Source organism: Schistocerca nitens, chromosome 7, assembly GCF_023898315.1.
Source record: "Schistocerca nitens isolate TAMUIC-IGC-003100 chromosome 7, iqSchNite1.1, whole genome shotgun sequence".
In the NCBI taxonomy this organism is placed as follows: Eukaryota; Metazoa; Arthropoda; class Insecta; order Orthoptera; family Acrididae; genus Schistocerca; species Schistocerca nitens.
In genome coordinates, this window is record NC_064620.1 from 451119189 (window position 1) to 451143627 (window position 24439).

Genomic DNA, 24439 nt, shown 5'->3' on the forward strand with positions numbered 1-24439 from the left:
TTTCTGTGCTATATTGGATGTTATTTACCATGCCCTAAATGCTAATTAGAAGGTAATATTTTCACTCTTGCACCCCAAATACTACAAATTTTTTAATTTTTTCTGTATTGAATTTTGGGGCTATGCTTTGAGCAAGTGCCCTAAAAAGACACTATAATACATACCTCTGACAGCTGCCATGGCCGCAGATGATGGACGAGCCGAGCACGGACGACCGTTGGAGCACCAGGGAAGTGCCAAAACCTCAGGAGCAGCGCCAGGTGGGCACGGACCGCGAATGGAGCGCCCAACAAAGGACGGGCCTCAGAGAGCTGCCACATATGGATACCAAGTCAGGCGCAGACGTCCGAGGGGGCACCGGGGAAGAGACAACAGAGCGCCCAACATGACAGGCCTCAGACAGCTGCCACAACTGCAGATGGTGGACGAGGCAGGCGCAGACATCCATCAGAGCACCAGGGAAGTGCCAACACCTCAGGAGCAGCACCAAGTGGGCGCGGACCACGAACAGAATGCCAAACGCAGGTCCGGGCCCAGACAGCTGCCATGACCACAGATGGTGGACGAGCCGGGTGCGGACTTCTGTGGGAGCACCAGGAAGGGGCCAAAACCTCATGAGCAGCACCTGGCGGGCATGGACCATGAATGGAACGCCCGCCACAGGACAGGCGTCAGAGAGCTGCCACAGATGGCGACCAAGTCGGGCGCGGACGTCAGAGGGAGCACCGGGGAAGAGACAACATATTACAAGCAGCGCCAGGTGGGCGCGGATGGCAAAGAGAGCACCCAGCACCCTCTGGGTGTGGTGTCACTGCCAGACACCACACTTGCTAGGTGGTAGCTTAAATCGGCGCGGTCCATTAGTACATGTCGGACCCGCGTGTTGCCACTGTGTGATCGCAGACCGAGCGCCACCACACGGCAGGTCTCGAGAGACGTACGAGAACTCGCCCCAGTTGTAAGACGACGTTGCTAGCGACTATACTGACGAAGCCTTTGCTCTCATTTGCCGAGAGACAGTTCGAATAGCCTTCAGCTAAGTTAATGGCTACAACTTAGCAAGGCGCCAATTGTATCAGTGCATGTATCTTACGAGTCTCATTTGTATAGTCAAGAGAGATCAATCACAAGGATTGATTAAAAGTTAAGTATATTCCACAGCTACGTATTTTCTTTATAGTATTCAATATGTATCCTGTTCCAGACTTCAAGCCATCCTGCTGTAGCTTAGCGCATGCCTTTCGGCTTCCTTCTCAGTGTGGCGTAGCTAGCTTGTTACGCCACAACACTGGGCATAAATACTGGACAAGATCCTCCAATACGGCAGTCTCAGGTAGCACCTGAAGAGGGCAACGAGTTATGTGGCTGAAATATTGTGCCAGAGCGACACAAACATCTGGCTGTAGACCCAATTATTCCACATGTCAAGATCTCACTGGGAAAGCCTGAAGAGTTACATAAATAATACTTGCTTACTCACACACAAATTTTATCCATTCATCACAGTGTAGAAACACCTACTTTCACCACATAAATTAACCAAAATGTGCTAAAGTCACCACTGTTCCACTATAAACCATACTCTGAACAACATGTTTTGGAGAGGTCCTTAATATGATGATTCATTGAAACTACATATTTTTGTAATACATGGGTATTTTGTAAAACTTGTCTGGTAATTCCAGTAACTGAAGTTAGAATATACTGTAATCAAAATGTTCTTTTTGAGGCAGATACAGCTCATTCAGCACCCTTTTAATAGATCCCACTCATGGAGGTTAAAATATAACCTAATTCATACATAGACTAGATTCTAACCTATTCTGATTGACCACACCGAAAACGATGAAAGAGATCAGATGCACTGTGACCAAGCTGTCATCCAATGCTGTCAGGTGACCTTTGGCAAGGGCATCTGACAGCTGTTGTGCCACTGTTAACGCAGCCTACGTCTAGTAAGGTGAGTGCTGGAATGGTCTATTGGAAAGGGGGACAACTGATATCCTTCTCAGCGTCATATGAGATTATGACCAATCTCTACGGACCTTGCCATTGATGGAGGGTTAACCTAATCTTTCTTCCTACAAGTCACAAGCAAAAGAACTGTGGAGACAAAATTAATCTTAACAGTGCCGAAAGCTTTTTGTAATAGCAGTTTTAAATGGTTGTTAACTTCTGGTTACTCTGTAAGCATACTCATATATATTTTGTGGTTGTGTTTCCAGATTTGTGGCCAAGCAACCATTCTTTGGAATTATCTGTAAATGAAATTCCTCTACACCTACACAACTCAAGCCACCAAGTTGGTGAGAACATATGGTGCCACTGTAATTTCCCAAACATCCTGCATCATGCATCAACGGCATATAAGCAGAGCTGGCAGTAAAGCTCCATGTCAGCTTCAATTCCTCCAGTTTTACTTAATTTTGTAAGCTGAGTCTCAGAGAAAGCAGTGTAAATAATGTGACCAGTAGCCGCACAGTTAGCTGGGCAAGCATGAGGAGAGTGCTATTCCCATGCGCACTGAGAGAGATCATCTTGTGATAGTGTTTGGAAAACATGACTGGTAACATCAGTACATAGATGGATCAGGTCTTGTGTAATCCTGATGTAGTGTATGCATATCTCTGAAATACTCTTAAAAGATAATCATCATGGTTCTTTACACTGTCACAGAGTTTCTCCATCTTCACCAGTTGCTGGCTAACACAGCACCAATAAGTGCCCATCCATGAAGGGCAGCACCCAGCTGCATCACCCTATTATACCAACAATACAGTTATACCAGAGAAGTTTAAAGACAGCCAACAACCCAGCGTTACCAAATCCTAAATTGGGACAACACCCAATGCATGTCTAATAGTCTCGAGCAGTGTGGCTTTAAGTTAGAAAAAATATCCAATCTCAGATCAGGTCCACAAATGTCAGAGACGTCTGGTATGATGATGATGATGATGATGATACAGAGATATTGCCAACCATGGATTGAAAAGCACCAGCTCCACCCGACTGCTAGTTATCTGTGCAGTATTTGCATTTTGAAGACAACTGTAGTTTGTCTTCCTGTAAAAGACCTCACATCGCAGAGAGGTAAAACACACACACACACACACACACACACACACACACACACACACACACACACACACTCTCTCTCTCTCTCTCTCTCTCTCTCTCTCTCTCTCTCTCTCTCTCTCTCTGCCTATGAATACTTGGATAGGCAAGGCATCCACTCTGTATCTCTGTATACCATGTTTGGAGAGGCTCACCTGACAAGAAGTAAGGCACTAGTGCATTCATCCTCACATCTGAGTGGATTCCTTTTAGAAAAGGTCAAAATCATGTGTTACTGCAATGATGTGAAGCCACATTTTCTACCCCAGTGAGGTGTTTTAAATGCCAGCGGTTAGGATGTGTCTTCCTAGTACACGTATGATCCACTTTGTGGAGACTGTGTCGAACCACTTCACAAAAATTCACAGTGGGCACTAACAGTGTATTGTGTCAGTTGTGGAAATGACCATTCCACCTCCCCGATCTCCCCCATGGCCCCCACCCCCTCTGCCTCAGGGGCCACCCTTCCTCCTCCTCCTGCCCCCACGCCACCTGAGAAGTGATCCTCTTCTCAGGCGTCCATCGGGGAAATGTTCCGGACCCCAGCTTCCGAGGTCCAGCATTCCAAAACGGACCCCGCGCGTGAGGACCTTCTTTGGGTCCAGCCCACCATCCCTGTGCCTCCTCGGCCTTCCAAGAAGGCCTCCAAGAAGAAGTCTCTATCCCCCTCTCCACCCCGGCATGTTTCGTCTGACGCTCCATCCGTGAGTCGCTGCTCCCGGCCGTCCTCAGTTTTGCCGGGACGCTCTGCTGCCAGGCGCTCAGCTGGCCTTTTGTCGGCAAATGATGCTGCCCCTCCTACACAACCAGGGACAGCGGCCGCAGCTGGCGACGAGTCGATGGAACCGGATCTGCCTCCCGTCGGTTGTAGCGTTGTTCCCTCGCAACCTGGCCCTCCGCGGCCGTCGAGGTGACCAGCTCTTCCCCCGTCTCGTTCCCCCAACTTTTTGACTAGCGATGGCGTTGTTTCATTGGAACATAAGAGGTATTCGATCTAATCGGGAGGAATTACAACTGCTCCTCCGCCTGCACTGTCCGCTCGTCCTTGGTCTCCAGGAAACCAAGTTGCGCCCGACTGACCATATTGCCTTTACCCACTATACCTCGGAGCGGTATGACCTCACCCCTGTGGACGGTGTCCCAGCTCATGGTGGGGTCATGTTGCTCGTTCGGGACGATGTCTATTACCATCCCATCCCATTGACCACCCCACTCCAAGCAGTAGCTGTCCGCATTACTCTTTCTGCTTTTACTTTTTCAGTTTGTACCATCTACACTCCACCGTCATCTGCTGTTAGTCGGGCTGACATGATGCACCTGATCGTTCAGCTTCCCCCGCCGTTTTTATTGTTTGGCGACTTCAATGCCCATCATCCCCTTTGGGGCTCTCCTGCATCCTGTCAAAGAGGCTCACTCTTGGCGGATGTCTTCAACCATCTCAATCTTGTCTGCCTCAATACTGGCGCCCCGACTTTCCTCTCGGACTCTACTCATACCTACTCCCACTTGGACCTCTCTATCTGTTCTACCACTCTTGCCCGTCGGTTCGAGTGGTATGTCCTTTCTGACACCTATTCGAGCGACCACTTCCCCTGTGTCGTTCGTCTCCTGCACCACACCCCATCCCCACGTCCTTCGAGCTGGAACATACTGAAAGCTGACTGGGGACTTTACTCCTCCCTGGCGACCTTTCCGGACCACGATTTTCCCAGTTGTGACAGTCAGGTCGAATACCTCATGGCTGTTATCATCAATGCTGCCAAACGTTCCATTCCTCGTACTACTTCTTCTTCACGTCGCATTTCCATCCCCTGGTGGAACGAGGCTTGTAGGGACGCTATCCGTGCTCGACGACGTGCTTTACGCACCTTTCGCCGCCATCCTACGTTGGCGAATTGTATTGAATACAAACGACTCCAAGTGCAATGCCGTAGAGTCAGCAAAGACAGCAAAAAAGCTTGTTGGGCCTCTTTCACCAGCTCCTTTAACAGTTTTACTCCCTCTTCTGTCGTTTGGGGTAGCCTGCGCCGGCTGTCGGGCATTAAGGCCCACTCCTCGGTACCTGGCCTGACCTCAGGTAATGAGGTCCTTGTTGATCCTGTGGCTGTCTCCAACGCCTTTGGCCGCTTTTTCACGGAGGTTTCAAGCTCCGCCCATTACCATCCTGCCTTCCTTCCCAGGAAAGAGGCAGAAGAGGCTCGGCGACCTTCCTTCCACTCGCTGAATCTGGAAACTTATAATGCCCCCTTTACTATGCGGGAACTCGAACGTGCGCTTGCACTGTCCCGGTCCTCTGCTCCGGGGCCAGATGCCATTCACGTTCAGATGCTGGCACACCTTTCTCTGGCGGGCAAAAGCTTCCTTCTTCGTACCTACAATCGCGTCTGGACCGAAGGTCAAGTCCCCATGCGTTGGCGTGACGCCGTTGTTGTTCCTATACCCAAACCCGGGAAGGACAGACACCTTCCTTCTAGTTACCGCCCCATTTCTCTTACAAGCTGTGTCTGTAAGGTGATGGAGCGCATGGTTAATGCTCGGTTAGTCTGGATTCTTGAATCTCGACGGCTACTTACTAATGTCCAATGCGGCTTTCGTCGCCGCTGCTCCGCTGTTGACCACCTTGTGACCTTGTCGACATTCATCGTGAACAACTTTTTGCGAAGGCGCCAAACGGTAGCCGTGTTCTTCGACTTGGAGAAGGCTTATGATACCTGTTGGAGAGGAGGTATCCTCCGCACTATGCACAGGTGGGGCCTACGCGGTCGCCTGCCCCTTTTTATTGATTCCTTTTTAACGGATCGAAAGTTTAGGGTACGTGTGGGTTCCGTATTGTCCGACGTCTTCCTCCAGGAGAACGGAGTGCCTCAGGGCTCCGTCTTGAGCGTAGCCCTTTTTGCCATCGCGATCAATCCAATTATGGATTGCATTCCACCTAATGTCTCAGGCTCTCTCTTTGTCGATGACTTCGCAATCTACTGCAGTGCCCAGAGAACATGCCTCCTGGAGTGCTGCCTTCAGCGTTGTCTAGACAGCCTCTACTCATGGAGCGTGGCAAATGGCTTCCGGTTCTCTGAAGAGAAGACGGTTTGTATCAACTTTTGGCGATATAAAGCGTTCCTTCCGCCATCCTTACCTCTCGGTCCCGTTATTCTCCCATTCGTGGACACAACTAAGTTTCTAGGGCTCACGTTGGACAGGAAACTGTGTTGGTCTCCACATATCTCTTATTTGGCGGCCCGTTGTACACGTTCCCTTAATGTCCTCAGAGTTCTTAGCGGTTCATCTTGGGGAGCGGATCGCACTGTCCTGCTTCACTTGTATCGGTCCATAGTCCGATCGAAGCTGGATTATGGGAGCTTCGTCTACTCGTCCGCTCGGCCATCCCTCTTACGCCGGCTCAACTCCATCCACCATCGGGGGATACGTCTTGCGACCGGAGCCTTCTACACTAGTCCTGTCGAGAGTCTTTATGCTGAAGTTGCCGAGTTAGCATTGACCTACCGGCGCGACGTACTGCTGTGTCGGTATGCCTGCCGGCTGTTGTCTATGCCCGACCACCCCTCTTACAAGTCCTTCTTCGCCGATTCTCTCGACCGTCAGTACGGTTTGTATGTGTCTGCCCTGCTGCCCCCCGGAGTCCGCTTTCATCGCCTGCTTCGACAATTGGATTTTGCCCTCCCTACCACCTTCAGAGAGGGTGAGAGCCCGACACCACCTTGGCTCCAGGCTCCGGTTCATATTTATCTCGACCTCAGCTCACTCCCGAAGGAGGGTACTCCGGCTGCAGTGTATTGCTCACGGTTTGTCGAACTTCGTGCTCGACTTGCCGGTCACACCTTTATTTACACCGATGGCTCCAAAACTGACGATGGTGTCGGCTGTGCCTTTGTCGTCGGGGCCGCCACCATTAAATACCGGCTCCTCGACCAATGTTCCAGCTTTACGGCCGAGCTTTTTGCTCTCCATCAGGCCGTTCAGTATGCCCGCCGCCACCGCCATTCATCGTATGTACTCTGCTCTGACTCACTCAGTGCTCTTCAGAGCCTTGGAGCTCCCTCTCCGGTCCATCCCTTGATTCAACGGATACAGCAGTCCCTCCATTCTTTCGCTGATAATGGTGGTTCTGTCAGCTTTCTGTGGGTTCCCGGACATGTAGGAGTGCCTGGGAATGAGGCTGCGGATGCTGCAGCCAAGGCTGCAGTCCTCCTGCCTCGGCCAGCCTCCCATTGTGTCCCGTCATCTGACGTTCATGGGGATGTCTGTAAGAGGCTTGTGTCGTTGTGGTGGGATGCTTGGTCATCCCTCCAAGGAAACAAGCTCCGGGCAGTAAAACCGCTCCCAACTGCTTGGACAACATCCTCCCGACCATCTCGGTGCGAGGAGGTCCTTCTGACCAGGTTGCGGATTGGGCATTGCCGGTTTAGCCACCGCTACCTGCTCTCCGGTGACCCAGCCCCGCAGTGCCCTTGTGGTCAGGCATTAACAGTGCGCCATGTTTTATTGTCGTGTCCCCATTTTAGTCAATTTCATGTTGTCCTGTCCCTGCCATCTACTTTACCGGATGTTTTAGCTGATGACGCTCGAGCAGCTGCTCGTATTCTGCGTTTTATAACTTTAACTGGCTTGTCCAAAGACATTTAACCTTTTTACTTATTTTATCTGCATCTTTGTCAGGTCCTTCTGGTGTCCCCCCCCCCCCCCCCCATCCCCTTGAGTTTTACCAGATTCCATGTGCTCTCACAACAGTGACTGGGCGCTAATGACCTCAGCAGTTGAGCGCCCTTAACCCCCCCCCCCCCCAAAAAAAAAAAAAAAACCTCCCCGATCTCCAAATTTTGCTAACGTACCCAACAAATGCAAAGTAAAGGAACTGAATCTTTCTGAACATCTCATATTTCAAAGTTAGGAAAAAATATAATTGGTTGTATCCAGTCTCCAAGGCATCAAGTTTTTTCCACTACTGTGGCCAGGTCAGAATCAGTTCTGGTGTGTTACTCTCTCAACATCAGTGTCTGGCAGTTGTGCTAGTAAATTTAATCATGGAAGCAGTAGGCCCTCCCCTCTTGTAGTTCTTGCAGCATGACCTTCAGGAACCACTCAGATTCCTCCTCCAGGGACTGTCAGTGACAGGGTTCCCACTTGGTTGTCCTCCCCCACAGAAGTCCACAGATTAGAGGCCTGAAAGACTCACAAACTGTGGGTCTCTGGGCTCCAGTTTGACCATTCCTACACCCACAGTGGACAAGCCTTCCCTAGAATCTTGACTGCTGAAAGTGGAGGAGGAGGAGGAGGAGGAGAAGAAGAAATATCGAGAGAAGGCTACTCAGGTGGCACCAGAGGTGCCAGATATCCCCAATGCCAGTGGATTCTGAACCAAGATTTGTTGATGTGGTTCCATTCCCAATGGTGACGGATGATGATTCTGGGATGTAACCAGTCCTCCTAGCCCTTTCACACCTATTGAGGACACTCTCACCATGATGACCCAATAAAAGTGTAATGGATATTACTGTCACCTGTTGGAACAACTACTAATTTCCTCTTGCTCTGCAATCAGTGTTGCTCTCCAAGAAACACATTTCACTGATGACCATTCCTCAATGCTTTAAGGCTACTGTGCTTTCTGTTGGAGTCATACCAGTTCTGAGAGGTAGGGATGGGAGAAACTGACCAGTTAAAACTGATATCAGTAATTTTTGCTATTTGTTTGGTCTTGGTTATAAGAGGTTTTTCTCACTTTTTAGTAATAATCAGATAATAACAAAGGAATATCAGTTTGGCATAGCAGCAGTGCTAAAATATTTGGATTTAAATAAAACTTAAAATAAAATGTTTGTTTGTTTTCAAATATTTGATTATTATAGACATTGAGAAAAACCAACCAGCATTATTTTAATAACAATGTCTTTGTTTAGGGACTAGCAACAACAAATAATAGAATCAGTAAAGCATTGCAGAGACAGTAATGGAACTGTTGCCATGTGGCTTGTAGCATTGCCAAATCCAAAAACAGAAAAACTGGACTCTCTGTTATGTTTAGTTAGACGTTTTCTCATAAGGCCAAACTGTCTATTTTAAAGAAAAAGTCAGATGGATTTTTTCATACATTTATTAATAACCAGCTGCAGTCCAGTTTTTACGAGACCAACTTTAAGCTTACTTAAGCTATTGTGTATGATTTCATACACTATGGTAAGGAGACGTGGACTACAGAGTGTGCAGCAGCTGTCATCGTAGGAAAGCTGGACAGAGCAGAAATGATTAGTCAAAAAGTTAACACAACTGATAGAAGATTTACTTAACTTGTTTCTCACCAGGCATATGAAGACTCATTACAAACAATGCAGCAAGCAATAGCGTCCAATTGTCTCAATGTCAGTGAGGACTATGCTTCCTGAAGTAACCACGAGTGATGACGTCATAGTGAAGCAGCTCAAAGTGTCAATGGCTTGAGTGTTTGCTGCTGGCCACCCTTAGTCATGGTGGCAGAGGGCACTCACAGTCCAGAGCCACTGGAGGCACTGCTAATGGGGCGTGCACCATCGGGTCCACCAGATACTAGGCAACCCCTGTGGTGTCTGACTGAAACTTCAAATTCTGTTGCCAACCTAAAGATGCTGGTAGGTTGGTATTGATACTTGGTACCACATAGAAATACAAAGAACCTAAAGAAAACAATTGGCATACATTGTCATACTAAGCATCCTTGTAAACACACACCATATTAGTGGACATAAATATGGGTTGTGTGCACCCTTCACCTCTATGATGGCTTGAAGTCTTTGAGGGACACTTTCAATGACATGTCTGAATATCGGCAGAGAAATGGAAACCTATTCTTCCTCAAGAGTTGAGAGCAGAGAAGCTAGTGATGTATTTTGTGGTCTGGAGTGAGGTCAACATTCTAGCTCATCCCGAGGGTGTTCAATTGTGCTCAGGTCAGGACTCTAGGTAGGCCAGTTCATTTTGTGGAAATTATTGTCCACAAAGCATTGCCTCAAAGATGCTGCTTTGTGGCAGGATGCATTGTCATGCTAGTCGAACCAGTCATCATTTCCAAACTGATCATCTACTGTACAAATGTAAAATCCTATAAAATGTGTTCATATACTCCAGAATCTTGTGTTTACTTAAGCATGAAAAACACTCCCATACTCCAACAGTATCTCGTCTGTACTTCACGCTTGGCACTACATATGATGGCTGGTAATTTCCTCCAGATATCTGCTAAACCCGACACCTTCCACGGCATTGCTACGTAGTATAGGGTGATTCAGGACCCCAAATTACTCATTGTCAGTCATCCATTGATGACTGGCATTTCTCTTTACACCACTTCAAATGTCACTTGGCCCTGACAACAGAAGTGTTTGGCTTATGAAAAGGTACTCAAGCACTGTCCCCCATTATTTTTAACTCGTTATGCACAGCCATTGTGAAAGCTGGACTACTGTTAGCATTTTGGAACTACAGTGATTCCTTGTGCCAATTTCATGTGATATTTTACACACACACTCTGTCCATAATTCTTAACGGTCCTGTCCATCAGTATATTGTGTTTGCATCATATTGATTTAGCTGTGGTTGTTCCTTCATATGTTGAGAACCATGTCACGAACAGTGGACTTGGGCAGCTGTACAAGGATTGGAATCTACTTGATGAAGTTGTTACTCAGGTGACATTCAGTGATAGTCTACATTTGAAGTAACTGAGCTCTCCTTTCTGTCTCACTCTAGTGTCCTGTTCCTCTTCTTATAACACAGTACTCGCTGCCTTCATCCATATGTGTAGGACCACCTATTGTGGCATCTGATGATGGTTAATTCCACATTACATAAAGCTGTCTGAATACTTTTTATTAGATACCGTGTGCTGTGTGTTCTTTGAGGTACTACTTGGAATATTTTATTAATTTCTTCTATCATTTTTGGTGACTACTTGTCAATATTTTGCCCTACGCTACTGGAAGTTAGTTCACCATTGCTACAATGTGCAAAAATCATTGCTCTTGGATCATGATTTTAAGATGTTTTACAAACTCTCAATGTTTTTATATCAGGAGACTTCAGTGTCTTCAGCTGCATTGGAGTGTTGGACAGGAACCACTTTATAGAATTTGTGGCAGTATTGTTAGACGCACTTTCCTTTAGCAAGATGAAATTGTTTCCTTCTACATCTATGCTCCACAAACCACAACATGGTGGGTGGTGGAGAGTATTTCATGTTTTACTGATTCCATTCCAATGTAAACTGCTGGGGGTATTAAAACTGTGTTTGAGACAGAGATACCTCTGTTGGAGACATGCAAGTCAATACACAGCTTTACCCAATAGTTGTATTTATAGACAGCATTAGTTAACACTGATAGTATATTGATTTGTGTTACTTCAGTGGATGGCAGCGCAGTTCAAAATTTGTTCAGAAGGTTTACTAGATTCTCAGTAATTTCCATGTTTCCAGTAACCATGATTGAAATAAAAACGATGATAGTGGGAGTGGTGTTGGGTTCGATAGGTGTACGTACATGACAATATTCCAAAAATTACAAATTTTTTATTGTCAGCACAAAAATATGCATTGAAAACAAAACCCGATCAAGAGTGGAACCCCTGTTAATATTTTATTACTACACTGTGTAAGAACCCAAAACTGTAAAATTATTAAAACAATATAAGGCAAAAATTTTATATAAAAGATCAAATAGCAAGAACAGGCCTTAAGATGGTAAGTGTATAATATATACATTTCTTTAAAAACATCAGCATGAGCAAAAATACTCTCATGTAATTTGAAGTTCTGACTAGTATTTACACTATCTGAAATTCAAATCAGCATAACACAGTGTGCTAGAACACTCATTCAAATGAGGGGCCAAGTGAGGTATACAATAATCAAATCAAGCCATAAAACAGTAACTTATCCTTATTCTAAGTCACCCACAGCAATGGCCACCCTAGGTAACACAAAGTATCTTAAATGCCAATTAATAATGAATACCAAGTGTTTGTACGAACATCATTCTCTTTGATTAGACAGAGCATAACCCAGTGCAGCTTGGTACAATAACAACTATCCAGTGGGAGTAACACCTGCAACCAGTATCTTCTGTTCCTATTTTGGATATATTACAGTAACCTATTTCCTGTCACCACGTGTCTGCCCTTCTCATCAGTGTTTTCCAAATGTTCCTCTCCTCGCTTATTGTGCAGAGCGCCATCTCATTCCTTATTTTATTGGTCCATCTACACTCCTGGAAATGGAAAAAACAACACATTGACACCGGTGTGTCAGACCCACCATACTTGCTCCGGACACTGCGAGAGGGCTGTACAAGCAATGATCACATGCACGGCACAGCGGACACACCAGGAACCGCGGTGTTGGCCGTCGAATGGCGCTAGCTGCGCAGCATTTGTGCACCGCCGCCGTCAGTGTCAGCCAGTTTGCTGTGGCATATGGAGCTCCATCGCAGTCTTTAACACTGGTAGCATGCCGCGACAGCGTGGACGTGAACCGTATGTGCAGTTGACGGACTTTGAGCGAGGGCGTATAGTGGGCATGCGGGAGGCCGGGTGGACGTACCGCCGAATTGCTCAACACGTGGGGTGTGAGGTCTCCACAGTACATCGATGTTGTCGCCAGTGGTCGGCGGAAGGTGCACGTGCCCGTCGACCTGGGACCGGACCGCAGCGACGCACGGATGCACGCCAAGACCGTAGGATCCTATGCAGTGCCGTAGGGGACCGCACCGCCACTTCCCAGCAAATTAGGGACACTGTTGCTCCTGGGGTATCGGCGAGGACCATTCGCAACCGTCTCCATGAAGCTGGGCTACGGTCCCGCACACCGTTAGGCCGTCTTCCGCTCACGCCCCAACATCGTGCAGCCCACCTCCAGTGGTGTCGCGACAGGCGTGAATGGAGGGACGAATGGAGACGTGTCGTCTTCAGCGATGAGAGTCGCTTCTGCCTTGGTGCCAATGATGGTCGTACGCGTGTTTGGCGCCGTGCAGGTGAGCGCCACAATCAGGACTGCATACGACCGAGGCACACAGGGCCAACACCCGGCATCATGGTGTGGGGAGCGATCTCCTACACTGGCCGTACACCACTGGTGATCGTCGAGGGGACACTGAATAGTGCACGGTACATCCAAACCGTCATCGAACCCATCGTTCTACCATTCCTAGACCGGCAAGGGAACTTGCTGTTCCAACAGGACAATGCACGTCCGCATGTATCCCGTGCCACCCAACGTGCTCTAGAAGGTGTAAGTCAACTACCCTGGCCAGCAAGATCTCCGGATCTGTCCCCCATTGAGCATGTTTGGGACTGGATGAAGCGTCGTCTCACGCGGTCTGCACGTCCAGCACGAACGCTGGTCCAACTGAGGCGCCAGGTGGAAATGGCATGGCAAGCCGTTCCACAGGACTACATCCAGCATCTCTACGATCGTCTCCATGGGAGAATAGCAGCCTGCATTGCTGCGAAAGGTGGATATACACTGTACTAGTGCCGACATTGTGCGTGCTCTGTTGCCTGTGTCTATGTGCCTGTGGTTCTGTCAGTGTGATCATGTGATGTATCTGACTCCAGGAATGTGTCAATAAAGTTTCCCCTTCCTGGGACAGTGAATTCACGGTGTTCTTATTTCAATTTCCAGGAGTGTATTTTTAAACATCCTTCTATAGTACCAATTTTTTTTTTCTTTACAAATTTTGCACAGTCCATGTTTCACTTCCATTCAATTCTGAGCTGCAAGTGTACATTCCCAGAAACATATTGCTCAAATTAAAGCTGTAGTCTTACACTAATAGACTACTTTTGGCCAGGAATGACTTCTGCAGCTGTACTAGTTTGCTTTGTATGTTGTCCTTCCTCTTTATCCATGATCCCCCCAGGGGGTCCACAACTCTTTTGTGGATACGTGCGTGGCGAGCACGGGGCCCCGAGCCATTGCAGCCTTCTTTCTCTCCCGGGCTGCATTTCCTTTTCCTTCCCCTCCTTTCCCCTCCTTTCCCCTCCATGCTCCTTTCCCCTCGCCCTCTCCTCTCCCATTATTGGTGTCCTTGCTTATGTTGGCCCCGCTATCCTCCTGGTTCTGTTGGTTTTACACTCCGGCTTTGTTGCGTACTCGTCTCCTCCTTTTGGCATTCCTTGGTCCCCCTCTGGGGTTTGACCTCCATTCCAAAATTTCTCCTCCGTAGTGTGAGCCATTTGGGGAAGAGCACCTTACCTAGTGTCTCTGACATGCGCCCTCCTAGTACATTCCACCTTTTCTTTCACGTCGTTGTTTGATGCTAGGGTGCATAGCCAGCACGGTAGCCAGCCCGTGTGGTGGGGTCGCTATGTACCCTTTTGGTTGAGCCCCCTGAACACACAGGGATCACACTTCTGATACCTGAGCTGTGACCTCCTCATGCATGCCTTGGAGTGGTTGCTCGTCATCCTGGAGCATCGGAACTCCCGACAATGGCCGCCGTGCCAGACGGCCCTTGCTGTGGCTGGGTGGCGCCCGTGAGGAGAGCCCCTGATCGGAGTGGGTGGTATCAGGGCGGATGCTATGCAGATGAAACGCATACGGGTCCAAAACTCTGGCCGTTCTTCTGCGGCCGTCTCTCTGCGTGGTACTGATTCCTCAAGTGCTGCTTCTCTTGCCTCTTCGGCCTTCCCTTCCATGGCTACCCCCTGGGAAGAGGGTCAGGCCCGTCGTCTAGGGGCAAAACCTTTCCCCCGTTATCTAGTTTGCACCAGGACTGATGGAGATACTTTCACCAGTGTCAAACCTTTATTCTTTGTGGAACACATTGAAGACAAGTTCGGCGAAGTGGACTCCCTGAGCAAGATGCGGTCGGGTTCGTTGCTGATAAAAACTGCTTCAGCTGCCCAATCTTTGGCCCTTCGTGCCTGTACCCATCTTGGCACAATTCCTGTGTCCATTACCCCTCACCAGTCTCTAAATATGGTACAAGGTGTGATTTTTCACAGGGACCTCATCCTTCAAACTGATGAGGAACTTCGGGACAATCTCGGACGGCGGGGTGTTCACTTCGTTCGGCGTGTTCAGAAGGGTCCTAAGGATAATCGTATTGATACTGGTGCCTTTATCCTGGCCTTTGAAGGGGATACCCTTCCTGAGAAAGTTAAGATTATGGTCTATCGCTGTGATGTGAAGCCGTACATCCCGCCTCCTATGCGGTGATTTAAGTGCTTGCGTTTTGGCCACATGTCTTCTCGCTGTTTCCGGGACCCTCTCTGTGGTGACTGTGGACGTCCACTCCATGAGGGGAGTCCCTGTGTTCCCCCTCCTGTATGTGTAAATTGTCATGGTAGTCATTCTTCACGTTCACCAGATTGCCCAGTCTATAAGAAAGAAAAAAAGATACAGGAGTATAAGTCCCTCGATCGTTTAAGCTACACAGAGGCCCGTAAGAAATATGCACGACTGCACCCTGTGTCCATGCCATCTAGTTACGCCTTGGTTACATCTTCACCCCTTCCTCCCCCTTCCTTACCCCCATCCCGGACCCGACTCCTCCCCCCCTCCCCTGCAGCTCCCACACCTTCTTCTCTGGGTGCTGCTCCCCCTCCCCAGCCGGAGAAGTGTCCCACTCCTTCGGCGTCTGCCGGTCAAGGGCGCCTCTCCCGGGATGCCCCTTCCCGGCACCTTCCAGGTCAAAGGTCTGCTCTGCCGCGCGGCGACCGCGAGAGCCGCGGTCTGTCGGCCCCCAGGTCGCCCGGTCTCTTTCTGTTCCTGATCTTGCTGCAGCTGGCTCCTTTATGCCACACAGCCCTCCTCGATCTCAGCCTGAAAAGAAGAAGAAACATAAGTCCTGGGACAAAGAGCCTCTGGTGTCACCGGAGGTCCCTTCCCCGACTTCACAACCGGATTCTGACCTGTCATTCATGGATGTCGCCCCCTCCTTGTCGGTGACGGGTGGGGACCCGGCGGTATGACTGGATTTAGTGTGTTCAGCCCTCATTTAAACCATCGTTCTGTGGTTCTCCAATGGAATTGTAATGGCTACTATCGTCACCTTCCGGAATTGAAATCCCTTCTTTTGTCCTACTCTGCAGCTTGTGTGGTTCTCCAGGAATCTCATTTTACTGATGCTCACTCACTGACCCTCCGTGGGTTCCGTGTTTTCTGTCGAAATCGGGTCGGACCCTTGTGGGCTTCTGGTGGTGTTTGTACGTTGGTCCGTACAGACATTGCTAGCACGTGGATTCCTCTCCAAACTACATTGGAAGCGGTTGCTGTTAGGGTCCACTTAGATTCTGCAGTCACGGTTTGCAATCTTTATCTCCCTCCTGACAGGACTCTTACACCTGCTGCCTTAACCACCCTTCTTCAGCAACTTCCTCCTCCCTTCCTCCTCCTTGGGGATTTTAATGCTCATCATCCTTTGTGGGGCAGTGCCTTTCCATCTAGACGAGGTCTTCTTATAGACCAATTTATTGCAGACCACGACCTGTGCCTTCTTAATGATGGCTCCCCTACTCTTTTCAGTGCCGGTCATGGTACCTTTTCTGCCATTGATCTTTCTCTTTCTTCTCCCTCTCTCCTCCCTTCATTACACTGGTCGCCACACGACGACCTTTGTGATAGTGACCATTTCCCGTTGATTATCACGCTCCCTTCCCGCTCCCCGATGGACAGGTTACCTCGTTGGTCTTTCCACCGCGCCGATTGGCCTCTATACACTGCACAGGTCGCGTTTTCTCCCTCTTTGTCGGGTTGTATTGATGACGTCCTACGTGACGTGTCTGACGCGATTGTTCGCGCTGCTAACCTTGCTGTCCCGCGCTCATCTGGACCATTTCGTCGCCGGCAAGTCCCGTGGTGGAGTACGGCCATTGCCATTGCCATCCGTGATCGCCGTCGAGCTTTGCAACACTTTAAGAGGCACCCATCCGTAGCCAGCCTTACTACCTTTAAACGCCTTCGCGCTAAAGCCCGTTATTTAATCAAACAGAGCAAGCGGATATGTTGGGAACGATTCGTTTCTTCCCTTGGTTCCACTGTCCCTCTGTCACGGGTATGGGCTACACTTCGCTCTCTCCAAGGTTGCCATCGGCAGTCCACCCTACCAGGCCTTCACCTCCCAGATGGCATTTGTACGGACCCATTAGTTATCGCAGAACATCTTGCGACCCATTTTGCAGTGGCATCAGCGTCAGCCTCCTATCCAGCTGCTTTCCTTCATCAAAAACAGCAGGCTGAAGCTCTCACCTTATGTTTCACCACTTGTGAGTCAGAATCTTATAACGAACCTTTTACTGAATGGGAATTTCTTTCTGCTCTATCTTCTTCTCATGATACGGCCCCTGGCCCAGATTCCATTCATAACCAACTGCTTCAACATCTCAGTGCTCCACAACGGCAACATCTTCTTCGGGTGTTTAACCGTATCTGGCTCCAGGGTGACTTCCCTTCTCAGTGGAGGGATAGCATTGTGGTTCCTGTCCTTAAGCCTGGTAAGAACCCCATATCTGTTGACAACTATCGGCCAATTAGTTTGACCAATGTTGTTTGTAAGTTACTTGAACGGATGGTAGCCCGTCGGCTCACTTGGGTCCTCGAATCTCGGGATCTATTGTCCCCTTACCAGTGTGGCTTTCGAGAGGGACGATCTCCAATCGATCATTTACTTCGCTTGGAATCCGCAGTTCGGCAGGCTTTTTCCCAGCGCCGCCATTTGGTTGCAGTGTTTTTTGACCTTCGCAAGGCCTATGACACGGCCTGGCGCCATCACATCTTACTAAACCTTCATCAGTGGGGTCTTCGGGGCCCACTCCCGACTTTTATCCGCCAGTTCCTGATCCATCGGTCATTCAGAGTTCGAGTTGGTACTGCTTTTAGTTCTCCACGGACCCAGGAGACGGGCATCCCGCAGGGTTCTGTCTTGAGTGTCCTTCTTTTCCTCATTGCTATCGATGGACTTGTGGCCTCTGTCGGTCCCTTGGTCGCCCCTGCCCTGTATGTGGATGATTTCTGCATTTGGGTTAGTTCCTCCTCGATGGCATCTGCAGAACGGCAGCTCCAGGTGGCTATACGGCGTGCCTCTGCATGGACCCTCTCACACGGGTTTCAATTCTCTCCTTTAAAATCGCGGGTGGTCCACTTCTGTCGCCGTACTACGGTCCACCCTGATCCAGAGCTCTATCTCGCTGCACAATGATTGCCTGTGGTTTCACAGTTTCGTTTCCTGGGTCTTCTTTTCGACAACAAGCTCACTTGGTTGCCCCATATCAGACTCCTGAAGGTAGGATGTTTCCGTAAACTCAATGTCCTTCGCTTCCTTGCCCACTCCTCTTGGGGTGCGGACCGTTCCCTCCTCCTCCGTCTTTATCGTGCTCTAGTTCTGTCTCGTTTGGACTATGGTTGTCAAGTTTATGGTTCAGCTGCTCCTTCCACACTGCACGTGCTGGATCCAGTCCACCATCGTGGTATCCGTTTGGCCACCGGTGCCTTCCCTACTAGCCCTGTTGATAGTCTCCTGGTTGAAGCTGGGATCCCACCCCTTTCTGTTCGGCGGTCACAGCTTCTGGTGTCTTATGCCCTCACTATCCGTTCTTCTCCCACTCATCCTTCCTATTCTATCCTGTTCCCAGACCATGGACGTCGCCCACCCGACTCCCGCCCTCGGGCGGGTTTACCGGTTGGGCTGCGCCTTGCGTCTCTTTACCGTGATTTTCAGCTTCCTTCTTTGTCCTGTCTTCCTCGCTCCCTCCCCTCCACCCCTCCTTGGTTAGTTCCTCGGCCTCGAATTCGGATGGATCTCCGCCGCGGTCCGAAAGATTCCATCCCCCCGGTGGTGTTCCGTTCCTTTTTCCGCCAAATTTTATGGGAGTTTCGGGATGCTGTTGTTTTTTACACTGATGGCTCTAAATCTGCTGATCATGTTGGGTATGCCTTCACGTCCTCTGTTGGAACGGAAAATCATCTGCTGCCACCTACATGTGGGGTGTTTACTGCGGAATTGATGGCAATTTCCCGGGCCCTTACCTTTATTAAACAATCCCCACACAACCGCGTTTTGTTATGTACGGACTCGATGAGTGGCCTTCTTGCTATTGACCGGTGTTTTTCGCGCCATCCCTTGGTCTCTCCCATCCATGACCATCTCGCTGATATTCACCGTGCTGCTTGTTCCATTGACTTCCTATGGGTCCCTGGCCATGTGGGTATCCCAGGAAATGAGCTCGCTGATCGTTTGGCTGGGGGAGCAGTTACTTACCCCCCGTTTTCTGTAACCCCTCCTGCAGCGGATTTACGGCTACACATCAAATCCCACTTCGCACAGTCATGGGCCAATTCTTGGGAGGCTACTCCACTGTCTAATAAACTTCGTGCAATTACGGTGACACCAGGCCCATGGCGTTCTTCCTTTCGCCTCTCCCGAAAGGACTCGACCACATTGTGTCGTCTCCGCATTGGCCATACCAGGCTGACCCATGGTTTTCTTTTGCGTGATGAGCCACCCCCGCTATGTGGTTGTGGAGCCTTCCAGTCAGTGGCCCACATTTTGGTTGAATGCCCCCTTCTTTTGGCTCTGCGTGCTAAGTACAGACTCCCCCAAACTTTACCTTTGATGTTGGCTGACGATTCCCGGATGGTCTCTCTGGTTCTCGGTTTCCTCCGGGAGAGTGGTTTTTATTCTCAGTTTTAAGGTTTTTAATCTCTCTGGTGTTGGGGCAGGGCGGTGAGTGTTTGGGTGTCTCCCACTGTAGGCAGTGTTCAGAGATTCCCGATTCACCTCCCTGACCGGAATCCTCTTTTCTTCCCCTTTTACTCTTTTTTACCCTTTTTTAAAGGCTTGGTTAGTCTTTCTATTCCCATACGTATTTTCTGCATTATAGCAGTTGTACCTTTTAAGTCACAGGTGGTCTTGCCTATGCTGCTTCAGCATAGTGTTGGGTTCGTTCTCTTGCCGACTTCCCTCATTTGTTTTTACCAATGACAACGTGACTGCCCTTTTACGTTTTTCCCTTTTTCCGTTTTATTGTTCTGACTTTTCCGCAATGTCCCGTTAGCAGAATGGAGTATATTTGAAACAAGGGACTGATGACCTCGCTGTTTGGTCCCTTAAACCTCAAACAACCAACCAACCAACCTTTATCCATGATACATCATTTTGCTTACTAAGTTGTATAATTCTTCACCTGCTCTGCTTCGTGATTCTCATTTCTGCTACTTCTCATTTCTTTCATCTTTCTTAGATTTAATCCCAATTCACAGTTTGGGCTCATTAGACTATTCATTATAATTCAACATGTCCTGAATTCTTCATTTTCCCTGAGAATGGCAATGTTGCCAGAGAATATTGTCACTAATAACCTGATTTCTGATCCCACTCACAAACCTTACTTTCATTTCTGTCATTGTTTTTTTCTTTAGATAGATTGAAGAGAAGAGATGAAAGACTATATCAGACTTCTAGTCCAGGCCTTCATGGTCTTAAATCTGTAATAACTACAGTTACTGATGTTTGTGCATGGTTTCAAAAATTCTCGATTGCTGTTAAGGTAGAGGCCACCTTTGCTGATGGTGTTGATGTTTTTGTTGGCAGGTATGGAGCAGCAGCGGATGGTGGACACATGCCACCACACAACACTGAGTAACTCGATTCCTAACAGCAGTGTGCTGAGGAAGATGGCCAGCCTCACAGTAGATAAGAGTATACTTGAGCAGAGGGTCAAGCGGCCACGCTTTGTGCCAGAGAACCTTGATTTCCAGATCTACCAGAAGTTCAAAGGTAAGATCAACTCCCCAGCTGCATCACATACTGATGATAATGGAAAGAGGAACACCATGAAGGAGCAGTCAAATATTTATCAAATTTTATTCGCATTCCATTTGAAAATTATGTCAATTATCTATATCGGTATGAGTGTGACCTCCCATGCATATGAATACTCTTCTATTCATTGCAGGATGATAGCAAACAGTACCTTATGTCATACTGAGAAATTTATTGCTGTGTCTGAAATACATGCAAATCCACTCATGAAGATTGCTGGTTGGAGGTTATTGTGATACTTCCTTGTGGTTATAATTAATGTCCAGCTGTTCATGGAGGTCTAGTGTGGTCTGCAATTATCATATGACAATGAAACTCAGTAGATATGCTGGGGCAGAAATGTGGAACTGATTAGTGCTGAAAAAAAGAATAATTAAAATTTTGGCCAGGTGCAAATCTGACACTTTACAACTTATCATCAATGTCTCTGGTGCTCTTAATGAATAAACTGCATAAGCGACAGTTAATAATAAAAACAACGTGATGCCTTTCTCACTTGTTTGAACTTTTTGGCCCACACCCTATTCCTAATCCATTCCATATGGAAACATTTCTTGCATCTTCAGGACCAGTTAGCCAAAATTTGAACCAAGTTTTTTCATTGTGAATCAGTTCTGCATTAATGCATTAGAATAGCTACCAAGTTTTGCTGCCGCAAAATAATTATGGCCCACATTTGGTATCTGTGAACAGCAGCAGTTTAATTATAATCACCCATTATGTCTTTGCATGATCCAACTGGAACATTCCATATATCCTGTTCATGAAAGGTATGAGAAAAGGTTTCACCATCCTACCCATATACTGGTGAGTAAATCAATCCTGCAGCTATATACAATAGCCCATCAGAGGCCTCAATTCTTTCAGGAGTTTGTAGGTGGTGGGCATGGGACCTGGAGCTACTACGGACAATTCTTCCTTCTCTGGATGCATTTTCTACACCCTGCCCTCCCTCCCTATCCCCAATTCTTCCTCCTTGCCCCCCCTCCTTCCCCTCCCTTGGTGTTCTGATTTATATCGACCTGGCTATCCACCTGGTTTCTTGTATTTTCATGTTTCTTTCATCTTTTTTGGCATTTAGGTCCCTGCTTGAGATTTGACGACCACTTCCAAATTTTCTATTTTTAGTGTGAGCCATTTGGGGAAGAACTCCCTCCCTAGTGTCTACAGTGTGGATTGCTCTCCTCTCTTCCTTCCCCTCTCCCTTCCCCACTATATAGCTTCCTTCTGCCCTGCTAGGTCACCAGATGTGTAGTCAGTCTGTGCAGTGGGGCTGCTGTGTTCCCATCTTGCTGAGCCACCTGACAACATAGGGATCACATTACTGATACCTGAGCTGTTCCCTCCCCGTGTATGTGAAGGGGTGGTTGCTTGTCTACTTGGAGCACCGGAACTCCCAGCAAAGGCAGCCATGCTAGATGGCCCTTGTTGTAGCTGGGTGGCACCCACAGGGAGAGCCCCTGATTGGAGTGGTATCAGGATGGATGTTTGGCAGATGAAGCATATCAAGCTGCAGAAATCTGGCAGTTCTCAAATGGCTGTCTCTTCGAATGGTGAAGGATCATTGAATGCTACTTTGTATGACCCAGCAGCCTTCCCTTCCCACAGCATGGGAGGAGGACCAGCCTCACTGTCTTGAGACAAAACCCTTTCCCCATTTCCTCGTTTGTACTAGGATGGATGGGGACACATTCACCCCCACAAAGTCATTGTTTTTTTGTGGAGAATATTGAGGAAACATTTGGTGACATGGAGTCTATTAGTAAGATGCGGTCAGGCTCCCTATTGATCAAAGCCTCTTCTGCTATCCAATTTGCAGCTATTCATGTGTGTGATTGTCTTCTCAATATCCCAGTGTCTGTTACTCCTCACCAAACTCTGAATATGGTGCAGAGAATGATTTTTCATACAAACCTCATCCTGAAAAGTGACGAGGAACTTTGGGCTAATCTGGAGTGACGCAGTGTTCATTTTGTTTGACTTGTGCAGAAGTGTTGCAAATACAGCCATACTGACACCAGAGTCTTCATTCTGGTTTCTGAGGGAGTACCCTCCCAGAGAAGGTTGAGGTTATGTGCTACAGTTGTGACATGAAGCCATACGCCCCACCACTCATGAGGTGTTTTTGGTGCTAGTGTTTTGGGCATATGACTTCCCTCTATGTGACAGATCCTCTGTGAGGTGATTGTGGACACCCACTCCATGAGGGAAGCCCCTGTGTTCCGCCAAGTGTGTGTGTGTGTGTGTGTGTGTGTGTGTGTGTGTGTGTGTGTGTGTGTGTGTGTATGTGTGTCAGTTGCCATGATCGCCACTACCCTCATTTGCTGCGTTGCCCAGCTTACAAGTGAGAAATGAATATCCAAGAGTAAAGTCCCTGGATCATCTGCCTTAAGCTGAGGCTCGCCAAAAGTATGAGAGACTCCATCTAATGTCACTATTTTCCACTTTTGCCTCTGTTAAAATCTTTCCCCTCTTATCTCTTTCTTACCCCACACCCATCCCCGTCTCCCATCCTCCTCCCCCTCCCCTGCAGTTTCCATGACCTCCCGTCTGGGAGCTGCTCTCTATCCCTGGCTGAAGAAGTGCCCACCTTCTTCAGCACCTGCCAGTTATTGGGGCTCCTGCCAGTAACCCTTTCCCCAATGTGTCTCAGCCTGGAAGACTCCTACCACCACTCGGCCATGAGAAGCACCATCTGTACCTGGACTCTCTCCACATGATCATCCAGTGGAATTGAAATGGATAGTATTGTCACCTACCCAAAATACAACATCTGTCTTCTCCTATTCTGCATTCTGTCTTGTTCTTCAAGAAACGCATTTCCATGATGAACACTCTCCAGCATTTCATGGTTATCGGGTGTTCTGTCAGAACTGTGCCTGCCCTGGGGTAGCATCTGGCGGGGTCTGCACTTTGGTTCATTTCTATCTCATTATTGACTGGATCTCCCTACGTACCAACTTGGAAGCAATAGTGGTTAGAGTGCAAATGTCTCAGGCAATCAACATTTGCAATGTCTCCCTCCCCCCAGGTAGGCCACTTCCTTCATTGAACTGTCTGCCTTAATCCAGCGACTCCTGCCCCTGTTTCTCTTCTTTGGGAACTTCAGTGCCCACCACTCACTGTGGGGGAATGTCACTTCACTGGTTAGGGGTTACCTAATTGACCAGCTTATTACTGACCTCAGTTTGTGACTCCTCAGTGATGATTCCCCTACCCACTTCAGTGTTGCTCATGGGACCTTTTCTACTACCGATCTCATGATCTCCTCCCCTGCTCTCATGGGTTCCTTACATTGGTCATCCCATGATGACCTTGGTAACAGTGAACACTTCCTGGCGATTCTATCATTCCCCTGCTGCTGCCAGGCAGACAGGACCCACGTTGGGCAGTCCGTAGGGCCAGTTGGCCTTTACATACATCTGCTGTGCACTTCAACAGCTTCCTCTTGAATGCCACTGGTGCAATCATGCAAGGCATCTCTGCCACTATTCTTCATTCTGCTCACACTGCTGTCCCCA

At 48.4% G+C, this 24439-nt stretch overlaps 1 protein-coding gene across 1 annotated transcript in view; it reads left to right on the top strand.

Annotated features, from left to right (window-relative positions):
* The first annotated feature begins 556 nt into the window (after positions 1-556).
* The window catches only part of LOC126195680 (formin-2-like), a 247096-nt gene continuing 223213 nt past the window's right edge, over positions 557-24439 (top strand). The window contains exons 1-2 of the mRNA XM_049934308.1: positions 557-800; positions 20688-20873. Coding sequence (XP_049790265.1) covers positions 557-800; positions 20688-20873 — 430 coding nt within the window. The remainder of the gene's footprint in view (positions 801-20687; positions 20874-24439) is intronic.